General features: G+C 55.1%; 13 protein-coding genes across 13 annotated transcripts; 10 read left to right on the top strand and 3 right to left on the bottom strand.

The window, feature by feature from the left end:
- The first annotated feature begins 287 nt into the window (after positions 1-287).
- BU26DRAFT_149291 (DNA damage response protein RcaA) lies at positions 288-3,090 on the top strand. Its single transcript, XM_033819949.1, has one exon. It carries the CDS (start codon positions 521-523, stop codon positions 2,924-2,926), a length of 2,406 nt encoding a protein of 801 aa, XP_033690004.1. The 5' UTR covers positions 288-520; the 3' UTR covers positions 2,927-3,090.
- On the bottom strand, positions 3,091-3,903 carry BU26DRAFT_149290 (DUF1748-domain-containing protein). The gene is made up of 3 exons (XM_033819948.1): positions 3,667-3,903; positions 3,576-3,618; positions 3,091-3,396 (listed from the first exon to the last, which is right to left on the bottom strand). The coding sequence occupies exons 1-3, from the start codon at positions 3,791-3,793 to the stop codon at positions 3,255-3,257; spliced, it is 312 nt and encodes a 103-aa protein (XP_033690003.1). The 5' UTR covers positions 3,794-3,903; the 3' UTR covers positions 3,091-3,254.
- Positions 3,904-4,471: 568 nt separating this feature from the next.
- BU26DRAFT_514820 (pyruvate kinase) lies at positions 4,472-6,621 on the top strand. Its single transcript, XM_033827922.1, has 5 exons — positions 4,472-4,600; positions 4,662-5,126; positions 5,180-6,013; positions 6,066-6,147; positions 6,197-6,621. The coding sequence occupies exons 2-5, from the start codon at positions 4,711-4,713 to the stop codon at positions 6,446-6,448; spliced, it is 1,584 nt and encodes a 527-aa protein (XP_033690002.1). The 5' UTR covers positions 4,472-4,600; positions 4,662-4,710; the 3' UTR covers positions 6,449-6,621.
- Positions 6,622-6,723: 102 nt separating this feature from the next.
- On the top strand, positions 6,724-8,255 carry BU26DRAFT_514819 (mRNA triphosphatase CET1). Its single transcript, XM_033827921.1, has one exon. The coding sequence runs from the start codon at positions 6,831-6,833 to the stop codon at positions 8,091-8,093; it is 1,263 nt and encodes a 420-aa protein (XP_033690001.1). The 5' UTR covers positions 6,724-6,830; the 3' UTR covers positions 8,094-8,255.
- Positions 8,256-8,506: 251 nt separating this feature from the next.
- On the top strand, positions 8,507-12,598 carry BU26DRAFT_475593 (26S proteasome regulatory complex, non-ATPase subcomplex, Rpn2/Psmd1 subunit). The gene is made up of 5 exons (XM_033825540.1): positions 8,507-8,857; positions 8,929-9,098; positions 9,222-9,778; positions 9,833-12,094; positions 12,143-12,598. The coding sequence occupies exons 1-5, from the start codon at positions 8,718-8,720 to the stop codon at positions 12,395-12,397; spliced, it is 3,384 nt and encodes a 1,127-aa protein (XP_033690000.1). The 5' UTR covers positions 8,507-8,717; the 3' UTR covers positions 12,398-12,598.
- A 68-nt stretch (positions 12,599-12,666) lies between these two features.
- BU26DRAFT_149234 (protoheme IX farnesyltransferase mitochondrial precursor) lies at positions 12,667-14,465 on the top strand. Its single transcript, XM_033819947.1, has 2 exons — positions 12,667-14,310; positions 14,416-14,465. Exon 1 carries the CDS (start codon positions 12,737-12,739, stop codon positions 14,279-14,281), a length of 1,545 nt encoding a protein of 514 aa, XP_033689999.1. The 5' UTR covers positions 12,667-12,736; the 3' UTR covers positions 14,282-14,310; positions 14,416-14,465.
- Positions 14,466-15,063: 598 nt separating this feature from the next.
- Positions 15,064-16,126, top strand: BU26DRAFT_149231 (lytic polysaccharide monooxygenase). Its single transcript, XM_033819946.1, has 3 exons — positions 15,064-15,436; positions 15,487-15,745; positions 15,829-16,126. The coding sequence occupies exons 1-3, from the start codon at positions 15,290-15,292 to the stop codon at positions 16,110-16,112; spliced, it is 690 nt and encodes a 229-aa protein (XP_033689998.1). The 5' UTR covers positions 15,064-15,289; the 3' UTR covers positions 16,113-16,126.
- Positions 16,127-16,674: 548 nt separating this feature from the next.
- BU26DRAFT_514817 (FAD/NAD(P)-binding domain-containing protein) lies at positions 16,675-18,182 on the top strand. The gene has a single exon (XM_033827920.1). It carries the CDS (start codon positions 16,861-16,863, stop codon positions 18,118-18,120), a length of 1,260 nt encoding a protein of 419 aa, XP_033689997.1. The 5' UTR covers positions 16,675-16,860; the 3' UTR covers positions 18,121-18,182.
- A 275-nt stretch (positions 18,183-18,457) lies between these two features.
- On the top strand, positions 18,458-19,587 carry BU26DRAFT_514816 (phenazine biosynthesis-like protein). The gene has a single exon (XM_033827919.1). The coding sequence runs from the start codon at positions 18,488-18,490 to the stop codon at positions 19,412-19,414; it is 927 nt and encodes a 308-aa protein (XP_033689996.1). The 5' UTR covers positions 18,458-18,487; the 3' UTR covers positions 19,415-19,587.
- A 68-nt stretch (positions 19,588-19,655) lies between these two features.
- Positions 19,656-20,599, bottom strand: BU26DRAFT_559628 (WSC-domain-containing protein; the record flags this gene model as incomplete). The annotated part of the gene is made up of 4 exons (XM_033832722.1): positions 19,656-19,891; positions 19,950-20,243; positions 20,298-20,438; positions 20,494-20,599. The coding sequence occupies 4 exons, from the start codon at positions 20,597-20,599 to the stop codon at positions 19,656-19,658; spliced, it is 777 nt and encodes a 258-aa protein (XP_033689995.1).
- A 1,677-nt stretch (positions 20,600-22,276) lies between these two features.
- On the top strand, positions 22,277-24,035 carry BU26DRAFT_559627 (WD40 repeat-like protein; the record flags this gene model as incomplete). Its single annotated transcript, XM_033832721.1, has 2 exons — positions 22,277-22,615; positions 22,671-24,035. 2 exons carry the CDS (start codon positions 22,277-22,279, stop codon positions 24,033-24,035), a joined length of 1,704 nt encoding a protein of 567 aa, XP_033689994.1.
- A 283-nt stretch (positions 24,036-24,318) lies between these two features.
- On the bottom strand, positions 24,319-25,283 carry BU26DRAFT_149195 (uncharacterized protein). Its single transcript, XM_033819945.1, has one exon. It carries the CDS (start codon positions 25,217-25,219, stop codon positions 24,602-24,604), a length of 618 nt encoding a protein of 205 aa, XP_033689993.1. The 5' UTR covers positions 25,220-25,283; the 3' UTR covers positions 24,319-24,601.
- Positions 25,284-25,567: 284 nt separating this feature from the next.
- On the top strand, positions 25,568-26,020 carry BU26DRAFT_149148 (uncharacterized protein). Its single transcript, XM_033819944.1, has one exon. It carries the CDS (start codon positions 25,692-25,694, stop codon positions 25,965-25,967), a length of 276 nt encoding a protein of 91 aa, XP_033689992.1. The 5' UTR covers positions 25,568-25,691; the 3' UTR covers positions 25,968-26,020.
- Positions 26,021-26,357: the final 337 nt, after the last annotated feature.

Raw genomic sequence — 26,357 nt, 5'->3', positions numbered from 1 at the left:
ACGGCTTTGGCTAAGGTAATCGTTGTGAGAAGGGTTGTCTCGGTGGGGTTGGTGCTATCGTATTGAGGGATGGTAAGGGTAAGCGCATGGGGTTGGGGCCTGCCTGAGTCCTGGCCAAAGGAAAGGACGCAGGGTGGGCTTGGAAGGAAGAGGAGAAAAATGAGGTAGAGTGCGTTATGAAAGTTGGTGACCGGGTGAATATAAGGGCTTCAATAGATCAGTAAACGCATGCTTGACTGGCCGTTACTCCATTGCCGTTAGCGCAGCTGGCACGTGACCCCGCGTTTTGGGCGCTCGGACGCGGCAGCAGCTAGGCTGAAGTGCGTGACAGCTTTCGCAACCTGGATCCGCCCCACGATCCTCGATACATACATCAATGCGACCTCCCGAGCCATGCTCGCGCCCATGAAGTCCTCATTTTGCAGAATCGATTCCTGACCGCTACGCTCGACCGAGATTGCCGGCTCCTCCGATCCCGCCTATACCACAGCGGGCTTAGCTATACATCCAGCCGGTCGCAATGTGGTTCCTAGAACACGAAAGCCTCTTTGGAGGAAAGCGCATTTGGCTACGGCCGGGGTCGCAGCAGCTGTTCGGCCGTACAAAGCATAGCGACGAGGACCAGACGGAAGGGAAGAAGGTCTTCATCGACAACAAGCTGGTGTCGCGCAAGCACATGATGATAAAGGTGCTTGAAGTACCACCGGAGAATGGCACAAAGCTTCATGCACGATCTTGTCTTGAGATTACCGACCTCAGTTGCCGCCAGGGAACCATCGTTGATGGCGGGCAGCCTCTGAAGAGCACGAAGGAAGCGGACGGCACGATCACATATGACAAGACAACTCTCGCGGGGACCGAACACACCATCAAGTTGTCGAACAGCTACCCACCATTCAAGGTTAGATGGCAGGATGTCGTCTTCACGTATGCGTCGAAAGAGAAGAGGGAGAGCGAGAAATCCAAAGCCCGCAACGCCGAGCTCCATGCCATCGATATCAAGACGACGACGGAATTTGTGTATGACAAGACAACCCATGTGGTCTCACAAAAGCGGAACCTCCCAAAGGTCCTGCAGGGGCTGGTATCGGGGACGCCAATTGTCACTACCGAGTACCTCGACGCCATCCTCAATGCCGCAAAGCACTCATCCAGTGAAGAAGGCAACTACGTGCCGTCGAAACTAGAGGAGGACTTTGATACCTGGTGGCCCAAAGAGAAGGAGTATATCCCTCCGGTGGGTGCGGAACCTGTGCCGCGACCTGACCAAATGCTGGAGCCGGATCCATCCCGATCCGAGGTGTTCACCGGATTGACCTTCATCTTCCTCAATGAGAGCCAATACAGCAGCTTGCATGGGGCCATAGCTGGAGGGGGTGGAAAAGCCCTGCTCTTTGACATACAACCTGGCGAAACCACAGCGGAAGAGTATGTTGATTACGTCAGGAACGCCGCAGGACAGAAGAGGCGAAGCAAAGCGGGAAATGGCGGCCTTCCAGTCGTTACAATACGCCTCTCAGCGTACCCCGATGGCATGGAAGACTGGGCAGCGGATTTTGTGACTGGTGTCGACCGGGAGCTGAATCAACGCTCTATTCTACAAAACGAGTTTCTGGATGCTATTGTAACGAAGGACACCTCATCGCTCCGGAGGCCGCCAGCCGAGATCATGGAGGCTGATTCCAGTATGCCGTCAGGTACACGGACCCAGCGCTCCATGCGTGAACCGACGCCTACCTCTCGCTCTAGGGGTCTATCACAGGCTCCTGAGGCTAGCCTAGCCCCGAAAGAGGAGCCGGCGAGGACAATACCCCGTAAGCGTCCTATTCGGCGAGGAGTGACCACCAGATTCACTGGCTTCGACGACTACGAACCACCATCGAAGACCAGAAAGATTGAAGATACCTCCATGGCGGACATGCCAGAATCGATGTCCATACAAGACCCCCAGTCTCAGTCTATCGCAGCCGCACAGACCCAGCACACACAGCAGTCTCCAGTCGAGGAAAGCGTAGAAACCGCTGCCCAGATGGACCAGCTTTTTCCTGCTGCCGCAGCTATTCGAAAACAACGTGCTGCTACACGCGCAGCTTCCGCTTCCGTAGAGCCAGAGAACCAAGCCTGTGCTAACAAAACGAAGAGCAAAGGCGAAGAACTACTCGCGAAGATGCAAAAATTGAAGAAAAAGGCGGATAAGGTGGTGGACATCCGAGAAGAGGCGCGCAAACGCGTTAAGGAAGAAGAAGATAGACGAAGGGCCGATGAAGAGAGCTTGAGGGAGGCACTCGAAGGCGTCGATATCTCTGAGATCAGGGCTGCCGTACAGGTGGAAGAAATGGAGCTCCGACCCCAGCAGGACAGGCCGAGCAGCCGGTCCCAGGCTCAGAGCGACCGCTGGAACCCCGAGTGGAACGGCCGGAAGAACTTCAAGAAGTTCAGACGCCGTGGGGCAGAGCGGGGACCGCAATCGCAGAAAGTCTTGGTCACCTTTGAAGAAGCGCCGCAGAAGAAGGGCTTTGGCGACGCTTTCTTCCTTGAAGACACAGAACCACCCGTGAGAACCAAGGAAGATGAGCGAAGGCTCAAACGCAGGATCGGCCGCGGACAAGACAGCGATTCGGAACGTGAGCCTGGCTTTACGAGGCGAAAGCGAACGAAGCACACTGAGGTCATCAATGTGGCGGAAAGCGGGCCGGATGACGAAGAGATCCCCGGGGAGAGCTTGTCCAGCCATAGGAATAGTGGCAGGACACAGCGTGTAGCAGAGACGCAGCTTGATGACCCGGACACGCAGAAGGGGACTAGGAAGAGGGGTCCTGTGAGCGTGGCAGCAGGTCAGCCGTCAAGGAAGAGAAACAGAGCTTCCAGGAGGGATGATGATAGTGACGAAGAGGAGACGGGATTTAGATTTCGAAGGAGGGGTTAGAAGATGGGCCTTGAGTGAAGCCAACCATGCAGCGCTTCTTGTGAGATGAGAGCTAAGCCCGTCTAATACTAACACTCATATAGAGACACAGAGATCTATATCAATAGACCACATATCCACACCTAAAGCGAACAAGTGAATGGGAGTGAAGAATCGAGATTGGTAAATTCATAGGAGTCGGTTCATGCGGCCCCCTAACGCCTGGCTGCTGTGCTGGAGCTGTGGCCCGCGCTCCACATTTCAGACGTGCCGTTACTGTACATCCAGAGCCCCGATAGCATATATGGCCACCAAGCGTTCCACCTCTTTGCCTTTCCCTTTGTCCGTTTCATCGCTTCCGCTCGAAGTACGATGACGAGGAGAGTACGGCGACGCTCTGGTCCATGGTCCACTCGCCGACCCAGAGGTAGTTATCGATCCATTTCTTGAGGCCCGGTGCTTCTGTGAATTGCTCTGATTTTACACTGGGTCTATCCGGTCCCCGGGCGGGGAGCGGGGGAATGTTAGCCTACAGCTCTTCAACGTGTTTCGCAAACGGGAGAGAAAGCGGTGGGGCGAACGCCTGTAGAGACTTGTGTGTTCTTCCACGTCCCGAAGAGGCATTTATGTAGGGTGCTTTATTCGCGCGTGGGGGAGCGGGAGAACATACGTGAGGCCGGTGGAGCGTCGCACGCCGGCGAGGAAGGCGGATACTGCGCGGATGAGCTATGTTGCGGGGAGTGCGGAGGGCGTGGACGTACTTAATACCGCGTCGAAGGCGTAGTGAGCGACCCTGCCGAGCTGGAGGACTGTGAGCTCTGCACGTTGCGACTCTGGTACCTGTCGCGCAAGCCCACGAGGTGAGCAATGGGGATTACGTACAACCATGTTCGAGAAGTTTGAAAGGGTATTCGGGGCAGCGAAACTTTGAACGTTCAGGAGAAGAGTCTAGCGGGGAGGTCTGGGGTACGGTCGCTGGTAGAGGTGTCGAGGAGGCACCTGCAGTCTGGCGTCGCATGTCATTCGATGAAGCTGTGGCTGGTGGCTTAGTCATTGTCAAAGCATGTGAACAGCATCTGGGTCGCCCTCGGACCCTGACCCTCCATCCTCGGGATCCAGCCCTACGGCGACGCGGATGCGGGCAATGTAGGGAGCAGGATCTACGGACGGTGCGATTGATATAAAAGGACGTCCGTCTCCTGACTGCAGGTGTCTGGCTTTGCTTCCTCGCATGACCCTCTCCCATGGAACCCTCCCAAGACAGCCCGCACCCCTCGCAGTGTCCGCGTCCGCGCATGCAAACGCCAGCATGCCCGCGGCGCGACGCAAAAAAATGCGCCGGGATGATATGCGCACGCGGGCCAAAGAGATCGAGGTTTTCACTATGCGTGAGCAAAAACCACGGACCTTATCTGCGGGATCTTAGCCCATGATGCAACGCGTGGGTGGGGTGCAAAAGGCAAAAACAACGAGCGCTACGTCTGCACCGGCCTCGATATTCTGTTCAGCTGCTGCGCCTTATAAGACCCCGGCGACCGCGTCCGCTGCAACTCTCGCTCATCCTTTCCATCAGCTGCACGCTGTCTCTGCGCCTGCTGATCGTTGACGGCCGCTGCCCCACGTAATCCGAAAATAAAGCTGAGGGAGCTACAGCTTTCGCTCCCCGACCTGCCCCTCAACAGTCCAACAAATAAAGTGAGTAACTCTGCGGGCAAAAACAACAGCCCTGCGCCGGATCTGATTCATTATCTTACAGCAATTGCCCCCAAAACCCGACGCCGCACGCACACTCAGCTCCAACAGCCATGGCGAACGCTCTCGACCACCTGAACGCTGGCAGGACCAGGATTGAGTGGCTCTCGCAGCTCAACACCGAGTACCACCCGGCCAAAGAGTACCGCAGGACGTCGATTATCGGCACAATTGGCCCCAAGACGAACTCCGCCGAGAAGATCAATGCCCTCCGCAAGGCTGGTCTCAATGTCGTACGCATGAACTTCTCCCACGGCTCGTATGAGTACCACCAGTCGGTCATCGACAATGCGCGCCAGGCCGAGAAGACGCAACCGGGCAGGCCTCTGGCTATTGCCCTCGATACCAAGGGACCGGAGATTCGGACGGGCAACACGCCCGGTGACGAAGATATCCCCATCGGCGCTGGAGACGTTATGAACATCACCACCGACGATGCGTATGCCACGAAGAGCGACAACAAGAACATGTGAGTGCTGCATGACTGCTAGGCGGATTGTCGCTGACATGGTGCGTTCCTAGGTACGTTGACTACAAGAACATCACCAAGGTGATCGAGGCCGGCCGTACCATCTACGTCGACGACGGCGTGCTGTCATTCGAGGTTCTGGAAGTCGTGGACGAGAAGACACTCAAGTGCAAGTGCTTGAATAACGGCAAGATCTCCTCGAAGAAGGGCGTCAACCTCCCCAAGACCGACGTCGACCTGCCCCCGCTCTCCGAGAAGGACAAGGCCGATCTGCGATTCGGCGTCAAGAACGGGGTGGACATGATCTTTGCTTCCTTCATCCGCCACGGAAGCGACATCACGGCGATTCGCGAGGTCCTCGGAGAGGATGGCAAGGACATCCAGATCATTGCCAAGATTGAGAACCAGCAAGGCGTGAACAACTTCGATGAGATTCTCAAAGAGACGGACGGTGTCATGGTTGCCCGTGGTGACCTCGGTATTGAGATTCCTCCCAGCCAGGTCTTCATCGCCCAGAAGATGATGATCACGAAGTGCAACATTGCAGGCAAGCCCGCAATTTGCGCCACGCAGATGCTGGAGTCCATGACCTACAACCCGCGCCCAACGCGTGCCGAGGTCAGCGATGTTGGAAATGCTGTTCTGGACGGCGCGGACTGCGTCATGTTGTCCGGCGAGACCGCCAAGGGCAATTATCCCGTCGAAGCCGTGACCCTGATGCACGAGACGTGCTTGCTCGCCGAGGTTGCCATCCCATATGTCAACGCCTTCGATGAACTGAGGAAGCTGGCCCCTGTGCCATGCCCCACGACGGAGACTTGCGCTATGGCAGCGGTCAGCGCCAGCCTGGAACAGAATGCTGGCGCTATTCTTGTGTTGACCACCAGGTGAGCAATTTTCCTTTGTTCAGTATTCAACGGTAGAACTAACGTCCTTTAGCGGTACGACCGCACGTCTTGTGTCCAAGTACCGACCCGTCTGCCCCATTATCATGGTTACCCGTAACCCAATGGCTGCCCGGGTTTGTTTTCCCCCAATCACTCCCCAGCTGTCTGAGCTAACATGAATAGTACTCCCACTTGTACCGCGGCGTGTACCCCTTCTATTTCCCCGAAGCGAAGCCTGACTTCAACTCCACCCCGTGGCAGGAGGACGTTGACCGCCGTCTGAAGTGGGGAATCATGAACGCAATCAAGCTTGGTGTGCTCAACAAGGGCGATGCTGTCGTCTGTGTCCAGGGCTGGAGAGGCGGCATGGGCCACACCAACACCCTCCGGATCGTTCCGGCAACCGAGGACCTTGGTCTTGACCTAGAAGCTTGAATTTGATGAAGTGGGTATGATGAACAGCTTGCACTTGGTGTACAGACTTCCAAGGTTGACAGAAGGAAAGGGTGGTGGGTCGACTAGGCGTTGATGCAAAACTTATGGTTACGATAGCATGTCTGCGTAGACACTACTAGCTCATGAATATGAAAACCAGAAAATGTTGCCCCAGCAATGAGTTGATAGTCCGGTAGTTGAGCCCGCGTAGTGTGCATCTTCCATGGTTCCAAGGTTCATTCACGGTCCTGGGGGTGCACTCAACGAGCATATGGCTTAATAATCAGTCGTCGCTGCCTCGGCGGAGACTTGGCATTCCTTCTTGTGCTTCACCACAAAGACGGCGGCGCGAAGCACAAGTGGTTCCCTTCACCCCGCCAGCATGGATATCTCAGCCCTAGTGAACCCGGTGTCAGAGGTGCCTCCGCGCCGCTCGCCCTCGGGCTCATATTCTATGCCTGCGCCCAGTCCCGCAACGTCCTCCGCAAAGCTCCCAACTCCTCCGCTCTCGACCCACAAACCCATGACCCACAAGCGCAAGCGACACGATCCGAAGCCCATTTGGGCTATACGCGAAGACGAGATGATCGAAGGACTGCCTCTCATTCCGGCCCAGCGTCAACAGTCACGCCCTCTACCATCAACGCCGCGCCCGCAACCCCAGCCTCCGCCAAACGCGATGCACAACGGCCCTGCTCCCGGCCCATCCAGCCCTCATCAACCCGGCACCGCGCATGAACTCATCGGATACGAGCGCCCGGTATCTAACGATGCCCACGTTTACGACGAGGTTTCGCGCAAAGTCTGCGACTTCATCTTCGTTACTGTCGTTAACAACGAGCCTGTCCGGCGAGCCATTGCGGCATCTCCGGACATTCAAGTGGAGATTGAGGCGCGATGGGGACAAATTATAGAGAGGAACACCGGACAGCGTCTTCGTGGGTTTCACGACACCGAATGCGTGGTGAAGAGCGCGCTCTTGAATACCAGTTTCGAGAGCACCATGACCATGGACCAGCACAAGAGGATGAACATGTACCTCAACGGCCAGGTGCAGAGGTCAAAGCTACCCGGCGCTGAGCGCGCCAGTATCGACTATACTCACACGAGGGAAATCGACGTGTTCTACGAGCTCGACCAACCTGCCTTTGAGCGCCTCCCTCCCTTGACACGAGAACTCGTCGGGGCATCCAAAACTCGCCAACGAATACGCGTCACTTTAGACCAGAAGAACGGTAGGGTGATCCGACAGTTGATTAAGCATCGAATCGCGAACCTGGAGATCAGCTCCCCACAGACGGAATGGGATTACCGCATCGGCGTCAACATAGAAATTCAATTTCCAGGACCTATGGACGGCGTCCCATTGGCGCAAGAGCCCGGAAAGTCGTTGGAGGCGATGAAGCGGCACAAAGATCGCGTCTCATACTCATGGCTAGACGCCTTCCACCTCGACCTGACGCAAGTCGGCCAGGACGGTCGCAAGAACCACGAGTTAGAGCTCGAGCTCGACCCGCAAGTGCTTCTGGAGAACGGAGACAATGTCAATAAGAAGCTGCCAAACTGCTTCGAGAGCTTGATCAACGGCATGATGAACAACCTGAGAGTCTTGTCGCGGGAGATTACGCCTGCGGCCAACCCTTAAGGCAGCGGAGTGGGGCAGCTCATTACTTGTATTAATACTTCGCTCTGTATTGTCTTTCTGGGTGTTTTGGAAGGTACATGGCCTGGGTTATCGGCACGGAAGACAACTGGCTCAGCATCTGGCACGGAGTTTGATGCTTTGAAAATGAGATACCCCTTTGCTTCTATTCATACCGTTCGCTCTGTGCATTGCAGTGAATAATGTGCCTACATCCTTTTAGTCTCGAATTGATTTTTATATAGTACATGCAGTGTGGTGAAAGAACCTTGGAAGGTGGTGATGCCTAGTCACATGTGAGATATTGCGCACCGACCATCTAACGACAAGCAACAAAGCTCCCGAGCTCGCGTGTAAACTCAACCACCACGGCTCCGCGCCATCTCCATAACATCGCAAACACCCGCACCTCTTCACCTTCTCGTCTCTCCTTCTGCGCAGGTCCCATCCGCTGCCTTGCACTGCTCCGCGACTCAATCCGCGTTTCCGACAGCACACCTGCCCGGCGCCACTGCACAGCTCGACCTCCTTCCACCGGTTTCCTCACGACGCAACTCCCCCATCAACACCGCGGATTCAGTCTCTACTGCATCAGTATTACCCGGCCTCTCGCCAGCTTCCCCCACGATGGTCGGGCTCACGTCTGCTGCCGGCGTCGTCGGCTTCCTCTCTGAACCAGATCCCGCCTTGCGCTCCTTTGCCCTACACCGGTTAAACGAGGAGATCGACCTACTGTGGCCGGAAGTCGCTGGCTCAGTCTCTCAGATGTAAGCGCTCTCGCGATATGTCCGGTTTGTGTCTGTCCGGTGGTCTTGTTGCTGACTCGGCTGCGTCATAGTGAGGCTCTTTACGAGGATGAGTCGTTCCCGGAGCGAGAACTCGCGGCTCTGGTCGCGGCGAAGGTGTATTATCAGCTGCAGGAATACAACGAGAGTATGGTCTTTGCGCTCGGTGCTGGCAAGCACTTCGACATCCACCATCCCGGGGAGTTTGAGGAGACAATCTTGGGTGAGTCTTCGGCGCGGATCATCAGGCTGCCAGTCCTTCCCCGAGCATAAAGCAGAGAGGGAGATGCAGCCGGGGTCATGGTGTCGCCTGAGAAGATACGTGTAGCTGACTGTGTACCCCCAGCGAAATGCCTTGATACATACATCGCCCTGTCCGCGATGCACAACCCTGCGACGCCCATAAGTAAGGCTAACCAATCGCCGCCGCAGCTGATCACATCGTTTGATCGGAACACATCCGGCGGCGCCAGCACATCAGCAAGCCTAACGTCGCCAATTACACCTTTCTCGCAGTCTGCGCTGCCCTCCAAATCGCTCCTTTCCCGGGAAGACTCGTCAACGTTCGATCCTACACTCCCCGGCGGCGGCAACGCAGGCGTGGCCGGCGCCCATCCTACGCCGCTAGTACTTCAGCGCAGCGTCCAGAAGAACCTCCAGGCTACGATACGGCGAATCTTCGAGAGCTGCTACGAGAATGGCGATTACAAGCAGGTAGTGGGTATTGCTATCGAAGCGCGGAATCTCGAGGTCCTGCGGGAGTGCTTTCTCCGGGCGAGCCAGGACGAGAAGAAGCAAGGCAAGAAGCCTGCGAACAGCGCGCCCACGAAGAGTGAGGAGCTGATGGAGTACGTCCTCGACATCTGCATGAATGTGGTGCAGGAGCGCGGCTTGAGGAACGAGGTAAGCATGGGCGTGCGCTTTCCAGGAATAAGACTAAGCTAATTATGTTTTCAGATCCTCCGCCTCATCCTCGATCTTCTCAACGATATCCCCAACCCGGACTATTTCTCTATCGCGAAATGCGTCGTCTATCTGAATCAGCACTCGATGGCCTCGAACCTCATACGACAGCTCGTCCAACGAGGCGACAGCAAGTCGCTTGCCGTGGCCTACCAGATTTCCTTCGACCTTTACGAGAACGGTACCCAAGAGTTCCTTGGCAAGGTTATGGAGGAACTACCAGCCGAGGAGAAGAGCGAGGAGAAGCCAGCCGCAAATGGGGATGCGTCACATAAGCCTCGAGCTGACGATGCTGGAGAGTCAGACGGTCTGCTTTCGAACATGGATACAAGCAATGAAGGCCCAACGATATCAACTGTAGTGTCTCGTACCAAGCAGAAAGCGCCGTCGGACGAGGAGCTCAAGGCTTTCACCCAGGTGCGCGAGGTGCTTCGCGGTACGAAGAGCATCGAACTCAACCTAGAGTTCTTGTACCGGAACAATCACGCCGACAAGAATATCCTCAACAAGATTCGGGATAGCTTGGAGTCCCGAAATTCCATCTTTCACACAGGAGTCACCTTTGCAAACGCCTTCATGAATGCCGGAACAACAAACGATACATTCTTCAGAGAGAACTTGGACTGGCTGGGTAAAGCGGTAAATTGGTCAAAGTTCACAGCCACCGCTGCTCTGGGTGTTATCCACCGAGGCAACATCACTCAAGGGCAGAAGCTTCTGGAACCATATCTTCCAAAGGACACCGTCTCTTCCGGTTCCCACTACGAGCAGGGTGGATCGCTCTACGCGCTAGGCTTGATATACTCCAATCACGGAACCCATGTGCTGGACTACTTGCTCAAACAGTTCCAGAACGCTTCTGAAGAGGTCATCCAACACGGTGGTGCACTCGGCTTGGGTGTCGCTGGCATGGCGACAGGCTCTGAGGATATCTTCGATGCGTTCAAGAGCGTCCTCTACACCGACTCCGCCATCAATGGCGAAGCGGTGGGTCTTGCGATGGGTCTTGTCATGCTCGGCACCGGCAACATCAAGGCTCTTGAGGACATGATCCAGTACGCTCATGATACTCAGCATGAGAAGATCGTCCGAGGTCTTGCCATGGGCATGGCTCTCATCATGTATGCTCGGCAAGAAGCCGCAGAGGAGCTCATCAACGGTCTGCTCGATGACCCAGACCCAACCCTACGTTATGGTGGTATCATGACCATCGCCCTCGCATACTGCGGTTCAGGCTCCAACAAGGCTGTCCGGAGGTTACTACATGTCGCTGTCAGCGACGTTAGCGACGACGTTCGGAGAGTAGCCGTAATGAGCTTGGGTTTTGTCTTGTTTCGAAAACCCGGCAGCGTCCCACGAATGGTCGAGCTCCTCGCGGAATCCTATAACCCTCATGTCCGATATGGCGCGACCATGGCTCTCGGTATCGCTTGCGCAGGCACTGGACTTCACGAGGCTATCGACCTCCTCGAGCCTATGATGAAGGATTCTACCGACTTTGTCCGACAAGGAGCGCTTATCTCCCTTGCCATGATCATGGTCCAGCAAAACGAGGCGATGAACCCCAAGGTCGCAACGATTAGGAAAACCCTTGCAAAGGTCATTGGTGATCGTCACGAGGATGCTATGGCTAAGTTTGGCTGCGCTCTTGCTCTTGGAATCATCGACGCCGGTGGCCGCAACTGCACGATCGGTCTGCAGACGCAAACTGGTAACCTAAACATGACGGCCATTGTGGGCATGGCCGTCTTCACTCAGTACTGGTATTGGTTCCCGTTGACACATTTCCTGTCCCTCAGCTTCACACCTACGGCCATCATCGGCATCGACCAGGACCTTGAGATTCCATCATTCAAGTTCCACAGCAACACGCGACCGAGCATGTTCGATTACCCTCCGGAACAAGAAGTGAAGACAGAGGAGGCACCTCAGAAAGTCAAGACTGCTGTTCTGTCTACCACTGCTCAAGACAAGCGCCGAAAGATGGTCAAGGCACGACAACAGCGCCGCGAGAGCATGGACGTCGACCATACACCCACAACACCCAAGCCGGACGAGGACAAGATGGATATCGATGAGGAGGCAAAGAAGGACGAAAAGGAGAAAGAGAAAGAAGGCACGCCGGCGGCGGAGACGTCCAAAAAGAAGATGGAGAAGGAGAAGGTTGGCTACGATCTAGAGAACATGTCGCGCGTTCTTCCCGCTCAGGTGAAGTATATCAGCTTCCCTGAGGAGCGATATGTTCCAGTCAAGAAGGTTAGTAACACTATGTCCATCGCGCGCTCGTATACTGACGTGATGCAGCCAACCGGAGGTGTTATTCTACTTACGGATACCAAACCTTCAGAGCCCAAGACACTACTGGAGTTGAAGGTGAAGAAGGCAGCACCTGCTCCGGCGCCGGGCGCAGCAGGCCCTTCCGGCGATCAAGCACCCGCGGGCGTGCAGACCGCGTCTGATTCTGCGCCGGTGAGCGACAACTTGGTCGACGAAGGGAGCGAGGAAGCAGACATGCCTGGGGAATTTGACTACAACTCGGATATCGGAGAGGACGACTAGGAGTCGTACGTGTGAAATGAATGTGCTCTTTGTATCATCACTACATGGGCTTTTCCAGCCGAAGGACGCATTAATTCAGGCGTAGGGAGGCAAGAGGCGCTGTCAGCCCGACCCGCTTAGACTTGATTGAGCAATGTATAATAAATAGCCCATAGGGTCCGCAGATACACATGTACTCTTATGCTATGCATTAGTTTGGCCTGTCTGTGATTCGCAAAGTTAATGACAATGGTGACTGCGCTATTGGTAGGCAAGCGGGCCGGGGGTTTCCGACCTTGGCACAGGCTGCATCAACTGATCGCGTCGCCGAAAAAGTCGCAGCGCACCTCCATCCGCGCAATGAGCCTCCGAACCCCGCTGAACCGATCAATTGCACGCCAGGATGCAAGCACCGTGTGCTTACGATGTTGGCGAAAGCTTTCGCAGAGCCCAATGCGCTCGCGGCGACCCTTCTCGACCATGCCCTCGAACAGACAAGGTGCGGTAGCTATAGGGAAGAGCAGGAGCCCGTTCAGCAACGACTACTTTTGGGCGAACCCCATGCTTAAGGAGAGATTTGGTGCCTCGACAGTAGGGACGCGGCGGGAACTGCAGAGCGCCATTGCGGGAGTGCGGACAGGCGCTGCAAGCTCGAGCTCAGCCGAGGCTCAGCAGAGTATGGCATCACAACCACCAGTGGAAGACGTGCTGCCTCATCGGCGGAGAAAGAAAGCACGGGAACTAGCGGCTGCCGCTGAAAATGCAGAAGGGGACTATCCGATCGCGCCAGATGCGTCGTCCAAGCTGGCGACCATCTCATCGAGCCTCCCCCAGAGGTCCCTCCGACGAATCCTTACCACCTACTTGTCCTTGTCGAAGCCGCGGCTTAGCTTTCTAGTAGTACTCACGGCGACCGCCGCATACTCGCTCTATCCTGTTCCCGGCCTGCTCGCCCCCGCCGCAACCGCTACCCCCTCTCTCTCTACGCTCACCCTTCTATTCCTCACCACGGGCACCGCGCTGTGCTCTTCCTCCGCAAATGCCCTCAATATGCTCATGGAGCCCAATCATGATGCCAAAATGAGTCGGACACGCAATCGACCGCTCGTCCGAAAGTTGATCAGCCCACGAGGCGCCCTGATATTCGCCATTGTATGTGGAGCAGTGGGCACAGGCGCATTATACTATGGCGTTAACCCTACAACGGCGTTCCTGGGCGCTTCCAACATCGTTCTCTACGCCGGCGTTTACACACCGTTGAAGCGGATGTCGGTGCTCAACACATGGATTGGAGCAATAGTAGGCGGTATCCCTCCGTTAATGGGCTGGACGGCAGCGGCGGGACAATGTGCACACGAGGGGACATGGCAAGAGCTGGTGTTCGGTGAGGGCACTGCTGGTGGGTGGCTGTGTGCGGCGCTGCTGTTCGCCTGGCAGTTTCCGCACTTCAACTCGTTGAGCTGGTCGATCCGCGAAGAGTACAAGAACGCCGGATACCGCATGTTAGCGTGGGTGAATCCCGCGCAAAACGGCCGAGTAGCGCTTCGCTACGCGCTCCTTATGTTTCCTGTCTGTATCGGGTTATCGTACTGCGGGGTTACCGATTGGAGCTTCGTGGCTACAAGCAGCGCCATTAACGGGTGGATGGCGTGGCGAGCATATCAGTTCTGGCGCGCGCAGGGCCAGAAAGGGTCCGCCAGGGGTCTTTTCTGGGCGAGTGTGTGGCACTTGCCGATCGTCATGGTCTTGGCCATGGCACAGAAGAAGGGCTTGGGCGAGCGGGTTTGGAGAAGCATATTCGGATACCCTGCGGATTACGACGACGACTTGTACTATGAGGTTGGCGAGCTCGAGGAGGAAGAAAAGAAGTATCGGACATTGGACGATCGGAAGGGTTCGGCATGACAACACGGTGTGGCATTCATGTATCCATAGTAAGTGGTACTTCATAAGCATCGCTGTCCCTCATCGCCTGGATGATAGCTTTCCGACAGCCGGTTGAGATCCTGGTTTCTGGAACGGGGCTGATCAAAGCTAAGCAGGCACCTGTCTGAATATCGGCTGTACTATATGTCATCAACACGAATCTAGACAATCTCGTCGACACGCGATTGAAACAACTCACGAGCTCATTCCGACGGCCCCACACGCGTTTCCTTTCCTGTACCTATACGTCATACCGAGTTCCCTCGATATTTCGAAGCAATATATTCTCGCCGCGCCATGTACTGCGCGCAGCGCTTACCGAGTTGCAATTTCCTAGGTGTTGAGTATTGGGTGTGTATTGCTTCCTAGCTTCCAGCGCTCCACGGCAGGGCAATTTATGTCCAGTGTCACGCGTATAACATGAGTCGGGCATGTTTTGCTCAGGTGCTCTACTCTCAATCCCGAGGACTGGCCAGAATAATGTCGAGTTGAATGTCTCTTCGTGCCCATCGCCCGTTATAACTCCTCTCAGCATCGCAAGCCTACGAACCAAGACGTCTGGACCTTTCTCGCTCCCTCACTCTGCTTTTGCAAGTAGAGGCCCCGTACTACAAAGTTGCTCGAGCCCAATCTATACCCCAGACTAGGCGTTTGGACTACCGACACCACCGACAAGGGGCGGCAACCAATCACAGCTTACGCAAAACACTGTTTTCATCTAAACCCTCAATATGTTTGAATTATCGTATTTCTCGGCAACGCCCATGCCTTTTATCCGGCGGCAATGCACGCTCCGCTACCAGAACACGATGGTCCGGGGTGCAGATTAGATTTTGTCTGGCTGTCGGGGGGCGAGTACGTGGAAAGCTGGAGAACTTCCAGTTTGGGAAGATGAAAGATAGGCGCGGTATATATATACCGCTGTAGAATGCCAGATGAAAGCCAAGGACGATAGGATTGCAGCTCTCACAGTTTTCGCCCTCCAAGATGAAGTTCCTCTTCGCCTCCCTGCTGGCCGCTACGGCTTCAGCGCACTACACTTTCCCGGCTCTGGTTGCCAATGGCCAGGCCACGTCTCAGTGGCAGTATGTTCGCAAGACGACGAACTACCAGTCCAACGGCCCCGTCACCGATGTATGCATTTCCTTCCCAACAGTGATTACCTCAACTAAACTTTTTCTTAGGTGACTTCGTCGCAAATCCGCTGCTATGAGCTCAGCCCCGGCACAGGCGCCTCAGGCACCATGGAGGTTGCAGCTGGCTCCTCCATCGGCTTTACAGCCCAGTCTTCCATTTCGCACCCGGGTACTCTGCAGTTCTACATGGCTAAGGTGCCATCCGGCCAGACAGCGGCTACGTGGGATGGTACCGGCAACGTCTGGTTCAAGATTTACGAACAAGGGCCTACTATCGCGGCTGGTGGACTGAGCTGGCCATCACAGGGTACGCGTCTTATCTTCTCCCATAATCCCCCTCTTTTCATACCCAAACTATGCATAAGTGCTTCAACTAACGGAACATGATAGGCAAGTCACAAGTCACGGTCCCGATCCCAAAGTCTCTTCCCACGGGCGAATATCTCTTCCGCGTCGAGCATATCGCATTGCACTCTGCTGGCTCGGCCGGTGGCGCGCAGTTCTATATCTCGTGCGCCCAGATCAAGGTCACGGGCGGTGGCAATGGTAGCCCCAGTCCTCTCGTTTCTTTCCCAGGCGCGTACAACGCGAATGATCCCGGAATCAAGATCAACATTTACTACCCCGTCCCGACAAGCTACACGCCTCCGGGCCCTAGGCCATGGACTGGTTAGAGAAGTCAGGAAGCCAAGAGGATGCGTTTATTCTTTAGGGGGAAAGATATCCAGAGAGCTGTGGCTTGAGTATGTATCAAAGAATGCATTTATATTTAAGCAACCTCGGGAAAAGTGGCTCTTCATGGACTGTAGTGGTGTACTCTGCGCTCCCTCGAAACTGTTACGGCAAACGCTTCTACTGGAGCTCTGACCTCTCTTAGTGCCCCTCTGGTGAACTCGAGTTTTATCAACTGAAGTCAACCGCAAGACATCCACCCCCTGTCCACTTATCCACGGCGCGAGCCTCTCCGCCAAATATGCCAAGCTAATGAGACCAGTAATGTTTTAACGATTTGGAGCACATCCAAACCAAGCTTATCCAGACTTTCTCCAAGATCTTTAGAGTGCTGCGAAAGATTCGTCCGGAGAGCTTGATCCATCATCCCTTCCAACCCTCGTGTCCGCGTTAGGCAAAGTTGAGTCCGCATTTAGAGGAACCCGGTTTTGATGATTCGTTCATTAAGCGATGTACGATATTTGTGGCGCTCGTTCCCCGGCTCCGCAGCCTCGACCGATCCAACACCGCTCCCCAATCCGATTGCGTTGGAGGTATAAATCACCGGATACAGTTCGACTTCGTCATGACGAGATCTTTCGGACCTTTTTTTTTTTCGTACACGATACCCTCTCGTTTTTTCTTAGTACGTTCTGCGTATAGATACCCCCTTGCACGGCCGATCGGACTTTGAACAAGTCTCCCTCCAAAATGGCAGCAGCTACACATTCATCCAAAAAGAGCATTGTTATCCTCGGTGGCTCATATGGTGGCATGTCCATAGCTCACTATGTTCTCAAACACGCCATTCCCGTTCTCCCGGAAAAGGACTCCTACCAGGTAGTCCTCATCAGCTCGTCATCGCAAGCCATGTGCCGCCCAGCTTGTCCTCGCGCTTTAATATCGGACGACATGTTCCCGCAAGAGAAGCTCTTTGTCAGCATACCGAAGCAGTTTTCGCAATATTCTGAAGGCAGTTTTCGATTCATTCACGGCACGGCGACGGCGGTGGATCATGAGAATCGCATTGTCTCGGTTAGTTCAGCGACTGGTCAGACTGAGGCGCTCGAGTTCCATGCCCTGGTTGTTGCGACTGGTGCTTCTACGCCGTCGCCGCTGCTGGGGTTGAACCGCGATGAGAAGTTCCTGCGAGATGCATGGACGGAATTTCGGAAAGGTCTGGCTACGGTGAAGAGCATTGTTATTGCGGGCGGAGGACCCGCTGGCATTGAGACTGCTGGCGAGCTGGGAGAGTACTTGAATGGCCGCGCTGGGATGCTTAGCTCGAAACTTGAGAACCCAAAGGTCTCCATCACCGTGGTTACGGCTGGGCCGAACATCCTCCCAGCGTTGCGACCTGCCCTTGCCGCGAAAGCGGAGCAATATCTGGCCAAAGTTGGAGTGATCGTCGTGAAGGACACCAGGGTCAAGAGCGTGGATCCTCCGAACGCAGGAGCGGATATCGAGCATCTCACAACCAAGGCAGCCGTCACTCTCAGCGACGGCAAAACACTGCAAACCGACATCTTCATCCCCGCAACCGGCATGACTCCCAATACTTCCTTCCTCGCCAAAGACCTACTAAACGCCCATAACCAAGTCGAGACCAACCCCTCCACCCTCCGCGTCGACAAAGCCGGCCCACGCATCTACGCCATCGGCGACGCATCATCTTACGCCCGACCCGCAGTCCACAACCTCCTCGCAGCCGTTCCAACTCTCGGCGCGAACATCAAGCGCGATCTCCTCCTTGCTTCTGGAAAGATGGAAAGCGAAGTGGGCGAGGAGAAAGTGTTCAAGGAGGATAAGAGGGAGACGCAAATGGTGCCTATTGGGAAGAGTAAGGGTGTAGGCGCGGCGATGGGGTGGAGATTGCCGAGTTGGATGGTGTGGATGATAAAGGGGAGGGATTACTGGCTTTGGACTACAGGGGGTTTGTGGAGTGGGAAACAGTGGGCTAAGGAAGCCTAATGGATGTCATCCAACGAAGGATCTTCAAGCGATCACTGGAAGAAAGGGAAACATACTCTAGGCTCTACTTCTCCGGTAGTATCGAGTATTACCATCGTGCTAGTCCGAAGTGCCTCACAGTCCTTTTCGGATATACCCCACCATACTACCGCTGAATGGTACCCCACGGGACGCCGTATACTTGCACCCTGCAAAGGCAATGCATAGCTTGCTGATATTTCCGGAAAAATCCTCCTTCCACTACTAATGCAGGTGGTCGATCAAATCACGTGCAATGACTCACCTCCATCAATCCTACCAACCAGCCCTCATGAAACCTCCAGCAATCTCTTCCTCTTCCCCCTCCCCGTCCCTCTTCCTACCCAAAATGCACTTCCTATTCACAACCCTCGACGTCTTCACCACCACCCGCTACGCCGGCAACCCCCTCGCCGTAGTCCGCGTCCCCTCCTCGCTCCGCGCCCAACTCACCGAGGAAAAAAAGCTAAAAATCGCAAAGGAGTTCAATCTCTCCGAGATCACCTTCCTGCACGAACCAGACAATGGCGAGGACACCGCGGAATACGACATCTTCACGACCGCGTCGCGGATGACCTTCGCCGGGCACCCAACGATCGGGACGGCGATATACGTGGCGACGACACCTGCCAAGGCGTATGAAGGCGTGAAGAAGCTGAGGACTCTAGCGGGTGTTGTTCCGTTTGTGTATGATGGAGAGACGCGCACGGCGAGGGTCAATATCCCGCATGACGTGCACATCCACAGGGCTAGACTGCCGCATCCGTTTCCGGCCCTGGAGACGAACCCTTCGGGTGAGGCTACAGTGCCGTTGGTGTCTATTGTCAAGGGTATGGCGTTTAATCTCGTCCCCATGGCTAATCTGGATGCTTTGGCACTCCCGGCCCAAGGCCTTCTCCCCATCGCAAAGCTGTACGCGGGCGAGCATCTCGACCCGGGAAGCGGTTGGGATATTGGCTACACCGGGACCTTTTACTACGTCGATCTGGGCTCTGATGCCGAGCATGCCGATACGCGGCTTCTGCGGACGCGCAGTATAGGGAGTAGAGAGGATCCAGGGACGGGGAGTGCGAGTGGGGCTTTGTGCTGTTATTTGGCGCTGCAGGAGGGGAAGGAAGGAGTGAGGAAGTTCCATCTTACGCAGGGAGTGGAGATGGGGAGAAGGTGCGATATTTTTGTTGAGGTGGTGGTGATGGAGGGTGGGAAGGAGATTGAGGAGTTGCGGCTAAGTGGAAGCGCGGTGGAGGTTATGGAGGGGATGGTGTTTGTGGATTGAGCGATGGGGCGATGGACTGGAATCGGGATAGCTGGTGTATATCATCCCGACTATCAATCATTTCGATGATCCCGAGTTGGAAAAGCAATCGAATGCTAAGTTTGTGTGTTCTATGAGGCCGCCCGACTCTGTCATCTATAGGATACTCCTTCCATAACGTACAAACATTATGTGCAGTGGGTAGAAAAAAATATGTACAGTATGCGTAGTAGTCAACGCCGCGCTCGAGAAGATCGAACGGTTACAACTTCGAAGGCAGCTCCTCTTCCGGAATAACCTCAGGCTCATCCTCGACATCAGTGTCCTCCCCCTCGGTAGGCTCCTCCGGAGTGGCGGCAACAGTGTACAGGTTCATGCGGTCGGGGCCACCGCAAAGCTCGCTGCCATCGCCCTTGCAAACCATGCTGCATCCGCCCATGAGGCCGGATGAGGAGGCGCTGTTCTGGATCTCGTTGCCGCAGAAGCACTCGCCGGCGTCTGTATTACTTCAGTTAGCATAGTTGCTTTAAAGGGGAGAGTACGGGCAGAATCGTACATTCAACACCAGCATACGTGAAGCCAAAGCCCTGGCACGTAGACGTGCAAAGCTCAGGCGTCATGGCATCAGTGCCACCCTCCACCTGCTTGAGGTCCGAGAGCGTACGCGCCTGAACGCTATCCGAGTAGCAGCCCAGGGAAGTCCAACCCTCCGGGATGCTGGTCGTGAAGGTGGAGTAGACCGTGATGCGATCAGGCCCGCCGCAGACTTGAGACGAGTCGCCCGCGCATGGCATGTTGCAGCCGTCGGTCCCGGACTGGAAGGGAAGCGTCGAGCCGCAGTAACATTCGCCTTCGAAATGTCAGTTCAGTCAATGTGCCTCCAACAGTGACTAGATAAACGCACCTGAGTACTCGAGACCGGCTACTGGGAAGCCGTTGGACTCGCAGAATGCAATGCAAGTTTCAGCGGTAACAGTGTTCGAGCCCATATCGTAGTATTGCTTCTCGTTGAGGGCGCGGTTGTAGCGGCTGTCGGTATAACAGCCTAAGAATCATGTCAGTGACTTGTTGGGAGAGGTCGGGATGCGGAGATGCCATACCGTTGTATTCCCATCCTGCCGGAAGAGAGGTTGGGGGCGAAAGGTCGCGCTTGGGGAAGGAGAAGGCCGCTGTCAATGGGGCAAGGAAGATAATAGAGCGATGCATTGTGATTTGATTAATGAAGACTGAACTGAAAGAGTGATGAGGGGTATAGAACGATTGATGTAAAGACTGGAGCGCTTAAGGAATGACTTGCTGAGCGTGGTGGAGAGCGCTTGAGAAGCATAAGACAACGATACTTATAGATACTTAGGCACACCGCGGAGAGTCAAAGTCGTCCATGATGCTCACCACCGTCCTAGAGGTACTTCAGCAAGCCACCATCTAATGGCACCGCCTTTAACGAGGGTAGCGTCCGTGAGGCGTCCTCGGATCTGTCAACGCGCAAGACCGGTACATCAACACAAGCTTCTTTTTGACGTCCTAGATCTCCTTGCAGTATAGCAAACGCGCGCCAAGATATGTCCAGCTAGCTTTCGTTCAGCCTTGAAATCTTGTGAGGTGAAAGTACGCGGGAACAAAATGCCATTGTCGACAGACCGGCATCTGGACCGAGGCGAGACTGAGGAATTACTAGCAGCCGCGCAAGCTTAAGTCCGCTTCGACTTAGCTTAAGGGGTGTTCCAAGCCTCTATAAGCTTCAGCGAACCACGTGGAAGCGTGATCGGGTCGAAAATAGGTAGAGTAGACGAGCAGGGCGGTTCGTAGGGTGGTGTGGCTGCGCTAAGAGATATCCAATAAATCCGGTGTGGCCGAGCAGGGGTGGCTATGCGTCGTCCGTGCTAGCCGTCACGTGTTGCCCCTTTCATACGGCCATCTGGATTCCCGTGGCCAGATAAACAAACATCTCTTTATTTCGAGCGAAGCCATGTGGTCTCTCTGTGGATATGCTTGAGTAAGCTAGGTTTTCGATTCCTTATTCGGCTCGTAGAGGATCCTGATATGCTTCCAGGACTGTCGAAAATGTCGGCTTGCTGAACCGCACCCATCTCCTGAGGATATCTTAAAGATGTTCTCAAAATTCGTACGGAGCTCACGCGCTGGTGGTTTGGTTTTTGACAAGTATGAGCCCAGAGCAGGTTGTTCGTCTTGAGCAGGCTTTCGAAAGGCCAGCACAACAAGCCCGTGAGTATGAATTTGGATAGGCAAGCAACAAGCGGCTACCTGAGACCTATGACCAGTCAGCTCTTGAGTGGGATGTGGTGTCTCGACAGTGTGAGGACACTATCGGGCCGAAGCGCTTCCTCGTCTCGCCATCTGCTCTAGAGAGGTGCTCGCTAATCAAGGCTGGAATCGATTCGTTTCAACGTGTAGCTAGGCCCACAGTGCGTCGACTGTGTCGAGATGACAACGTATGCTCAAATGCCGTTTTCCCCAGTTGGACCAGCAATGCGGAAGTCGAAGGGATATGGCCGAGGCGTACGGGAACGCAGTGCCAACAAGAGAAGTAGTATGTCAATTCAACGAGGGGATACCATCGGTAGCGGGCGGCTACTGCGTAGTGTAAAATGCAGGCAGTATGAGAGCTGTGCACCGCACTCCGGGGTGGTAGCAGGTACCATTCGGTTTAGTTCGACAAAATCGAGCAGTCATTGAAAGCCATGCACGACTGAATACAGACGAAGTTAAGGCTTCGGCTTCGGCCAGGGTGAACGTGTTCGGGATGAAGTCATACCGAGGTTTCGGGCCGAGTGCTGATCTCCCGACCGAGCCGAGCTCTAACACCAAAAATTTATCGACAAGCTGCAAGCTCCGCCAACCCCACCCCTCAAATTCCCCGCCATGCTCACCGAACACTTTATCGCCTCGATCTCCGCCCAAACGAAGCCAAACACTGGAGTGACCAAGGATGCAGGTATTTTCTTGCACGAATACCAGCCATTGGGCGCCCAGCGACATGTCTTCAAGAAGAGCCAAACGGCGCCAAACGGGCTTACCGTGAGCAGCTCGCATATCTTTGCGGCACAGGCAGAGAAGGCGCTAGTGCATGTGTACAGTAGGGAGAAGGGGAATCAGGAAGCTATTGTGCCTTTTCCTGAGAGGATACATAGCATTGCACTTTCGGCAAAAGATACGGTGCTGCTACTTGGGACCGAGAGTGGAAGGGTGTTGGCCTGGGAGGTGAGCAATATCACCTGTATTTTCCGCTGGCGAATGGGCTCTGACTGCGCCGTAGACATGTTCTGGCCGACTCGTGTCCACCTCTACCGCGCATCTGCAACCCGTCACCTCGCTCGCTGTCGACCCAACCTCCAACTTCTTCCTCTCCGGTTCCCCCGATGCTATGGTGCATGTGTGGGCTCTCCCGGCGATTCTATCTTTCTCGCCGGATACCTCGCACTCGCCCATACATACCCTCTCAACGCACCGTGGCCCAATCGCTTCGATCGTGTGCGGGCACAGCTACGGTAACACCAGCATTGCTATATCCACATCGGAAGACAAGTCGGCGATAGTATGGGACTATCTAAATGGCCAAGCATTGCGGACGTACTTGCTTCCTGAACTGCCCCAAGCAGTGGCTCTGGATCCTGCGGATCGGGGCTTCTATGTAGCCTACGGTGACGGAAGCCTGCAAACAATAGACTTCTACGATGACGTCCAGAAGTCTACGTCAACTGACGCGCTTTTGGATACATCGCTCTCACACCGTCCGATCCAGCCTTCTACGAAGACAAGGTTCAGCGCCGAGTCACAGAAGCTGGGTGCGGCCCTCAGCCTAAGCTTAAGCTGGGACGGCGCGACTGTCCTATCAGGGCACACAAGTGGAAAAATAGCTGCTTGGGACGTCGCGAAAGGAAGCTATATCTCTACGCTGACAAATCTTCCCGGATCCGTTACTAACCTGCAGCTCCTGGAGCCTACCGGGTTCCCCAATGCCCCTGAGCCTACATTCAAAATCCATACTGTGGTCAAACCGAAACAAGACGCCGGAATGATGAGCGGAAATGCGCTCGTGCCCACAAATTATAGTCTGAACATGCAATTCACCGGCCGATTGTCCATTCCTCCTATTTCTGCGACCGAGAGCAGGGCCTCGTGGAAGAGCGAGTTCGAAGAAGCGCTCACGCATCCTAGCTTTCCCACTGCAATGCTAGAGGAGAGTCTTGCAGAACTTGAGACTTGGAATAGCCCACAGAAGGGCAGTGCAGCCCAAGCCGCGGACTTCCTTTCCTTAAGTGCGGATCTTAATGGCACGGGAGAAGAAGCTCAAGCCACGTCGAACAACGCACAGTCCGAGGAAATCAAGGACCTCAAGAAGCAATTAGCTAGTCTTCAGCGCATCCAGAAGGTCACGTTCGAGCAATTGTCCGAGCTGCGGGAAGAGAAGGAGTTCTTCATGGACAAGGAGAAGAAGCGGTCGCAGCGTAAGCAGCGAAAAGCAAAAAAGAAGCTCGGCCTTGCAAACGGTGGTCCCGATGCTGACGAGGATGTGGAAATGAGCGAAGTCTCCGAGGAAGACGCATCATCCGACACAGGAGAAGAATCAGACCACAGTGACGAGGATGGCTCAGAGGACGACTCCGCAGGCGTAGACTGATGAGCATCCCTCGGGATGAAGGAGACCCGGAAAGTAATTCAAAGCCTGCCAGTCCGCGTTCCTCCGAGTTTTGCCGAGTCCTCCGAGAAATGGTGTTCGTTTGGCTGTTACAGCTTGTATCACCTTCAAGCCCAAGCATCCAGAAGCCCGTCGTTTAGTCAGAAGCCCGTCCATCCCGAAACCATGGGCTCCACAACGAACTCACAAACGACCGGCACGCAAACGCAAAGACGGCACGGGGTCCCCTTCCATCTCGCCTCACTCTCGCCCCCAGATTTGCAATTCAATCAATAATCCCCCGTACACCCTGATCATCGGCGACTACCGGCCGCCTCAAAGCCGAGCCGCACTCCCGTCCTCCCTTTTGCACTCCCACCCACACGACTCGCACAGACAGCCCCGACCCGTCCTTCGCCGCCTCAACAGTATCAAGGGCCACGCTCCGCTCGCCGGCCACATGATATGATATGACAAGAAAGCGGGGTAAATGCGCACCCGTACAACAGTCGACGACCCAAGCGCCCGTCACCGAACTTCAGCTCAGACGACTTCGTCCGACTGCGTGATCAGCCGTGTCCCGCGCTTGCTGATGCCGTGTCACGGGGCTTGCGCAGCGTTTCTGGTGCGCAAGTCAACGGTTCGTGAGAGGGGCCGCTGTGCGGACGGTGTATGGTCGCGCAGAGGGAAGATCCTTCCTGTTGCGGCCGGGGAGGTGAATGCGCTGAGGGGGAATGTAAGGGGCCTATGAGAGGGGGTAATGATGATGTTGAAGATAGGGGATAGAAGCTCTGGCGGGCGACTAGACTGCATAGATTGAGCAAAAGAACGATAGGCAGGCCTGTAGATACTGTAGATAGGCAGGCAACACAAGAAAGACGGTGAATGTCCATGGAAACTTCCGTGCATATGGCTGGCCGTGCTCGCCGCGCTCGCCATCCCGGTGCTGCGCGTGATTGCGAGCACATGCTCGACATGCCCTCCCAACGCACTGTACCTGCCGCGGAGAGAGCGCCATGGCGCTTTCCTTCACGTCCTGCCCTCGTATTCGAAAGAATGCCATGTTGAACCGACCGCGCGCTTTGAAATCGCCACCGCGATATGGAGCGTTGCCCGTGCTCTCTGCGTACCACTGCCCGGAAGCGGCGATGACGCCCGATAGTCTGGTGAAGCGTCGAGTGAGACATGGACCGTGGGAGTAGTCTATCGTAATGTCGTTCTAGTGAAGTTCGTCGCCAATGGTGAATGGCGGGCTCACGTGAGGGCAACTGTTGCCGGGTGCGTCACTGGTAGTGCTTACCACGCAACGCACGCATCTAGTGCAGGACGCCTTCCCGGCGTCAACCGCGAGGGGCAGAATCGATCAGCAAGTAGCCCGAGCCAATCGAAAAGACGCTATCGCATTCGTTTAGCTCGTGCTGGCTTTCTCGCCGGTCTGGCCGCCCCATACTTGCTTCGCACAGCCCGCCATACTTGCACGTTCGGAGGAGTAATCAGGTACTGGGGTTCATTTTGTAATTTTTGGCAGCTTTCTACATAGATACCATCTAAGCTCACTGCGACGGGAATCTACACTCACGCTGCGGCCGCATCGATCGATCTGCAGACCGATCAGAAGCTAAGCAGCAGGAGGCCAGACGTGCAGCGCCAAGCCAGCCAATGCAAGCCCCTTCACTCTTTCTCATCCCATCACCAAACCCTAGGGAAACCCGACCCGACCCTATCGTCCAAACCCATTTTGCGCCCAATCCCCACCCATGGCCCAAAACAAATCCCTTTGAAGCAGCTCCAGAAACGCACTACCGTAATGGAAATTCTTCCAGGCGACCGACCGCTGGACATGAGGGGGTATTCGGAGAACCGGTATCCGGGAAGGGTATCGATGAGAAAGAGAGGAACAAGGAGCTTAACAGTGACGGAGAGGTAAAAGCCTAGGAAAAGCCGTAGAAACACCGCGCATACCAAATAATCGGGGGCCGCAGAGAGGAGAAAGAGTGATTAAACGGATGGGGTGTCGAATGTCCAAGTATAGGGGGAAAAGGTCAAATAGAGATGTTCAACTCTAAGTACGTTGGCACCCTGAGGTCGATAGTCTTTGTGATCGTAACGGTCGTGCATCCTCGCGGGTGGCTTCTTGCAGTCTGGTGAGAAGGAGACGGCCGCCCAGTCCAAAGAGACAGAGAAGGTGGAATCGATGCCGAGTTGAGCATGTCGAAGGAAACAGGAGCGCGGTGGCTCAGATAGGTAACGGAAAGTACCGCGGCTTTTGGCTATGTGAACAAGGTAAGACCGAAAATGGGTAATAATGGTATCAGTCGTCAGTCA

Source organism: Trematosphaeria pertusa (assembly GCF_010094035.1).
Source record: "Trematosphaeria pertusa strain CBS 122368 unplaced genomic scaffold BU26scaffold_2, whole genome shotgun sequence".
NCBI lineage: Eukaryota > Fungi > Ascomycota > Dothideomycetes > Pleosporales > Trematosphaeriaceae > Trematosphaeria > Trematosphaeria pertusa.
Note: the sequence above shows the minus strand (reverse complement) of the source record. Positions and strands in the feature narration are given on the sequence as shown.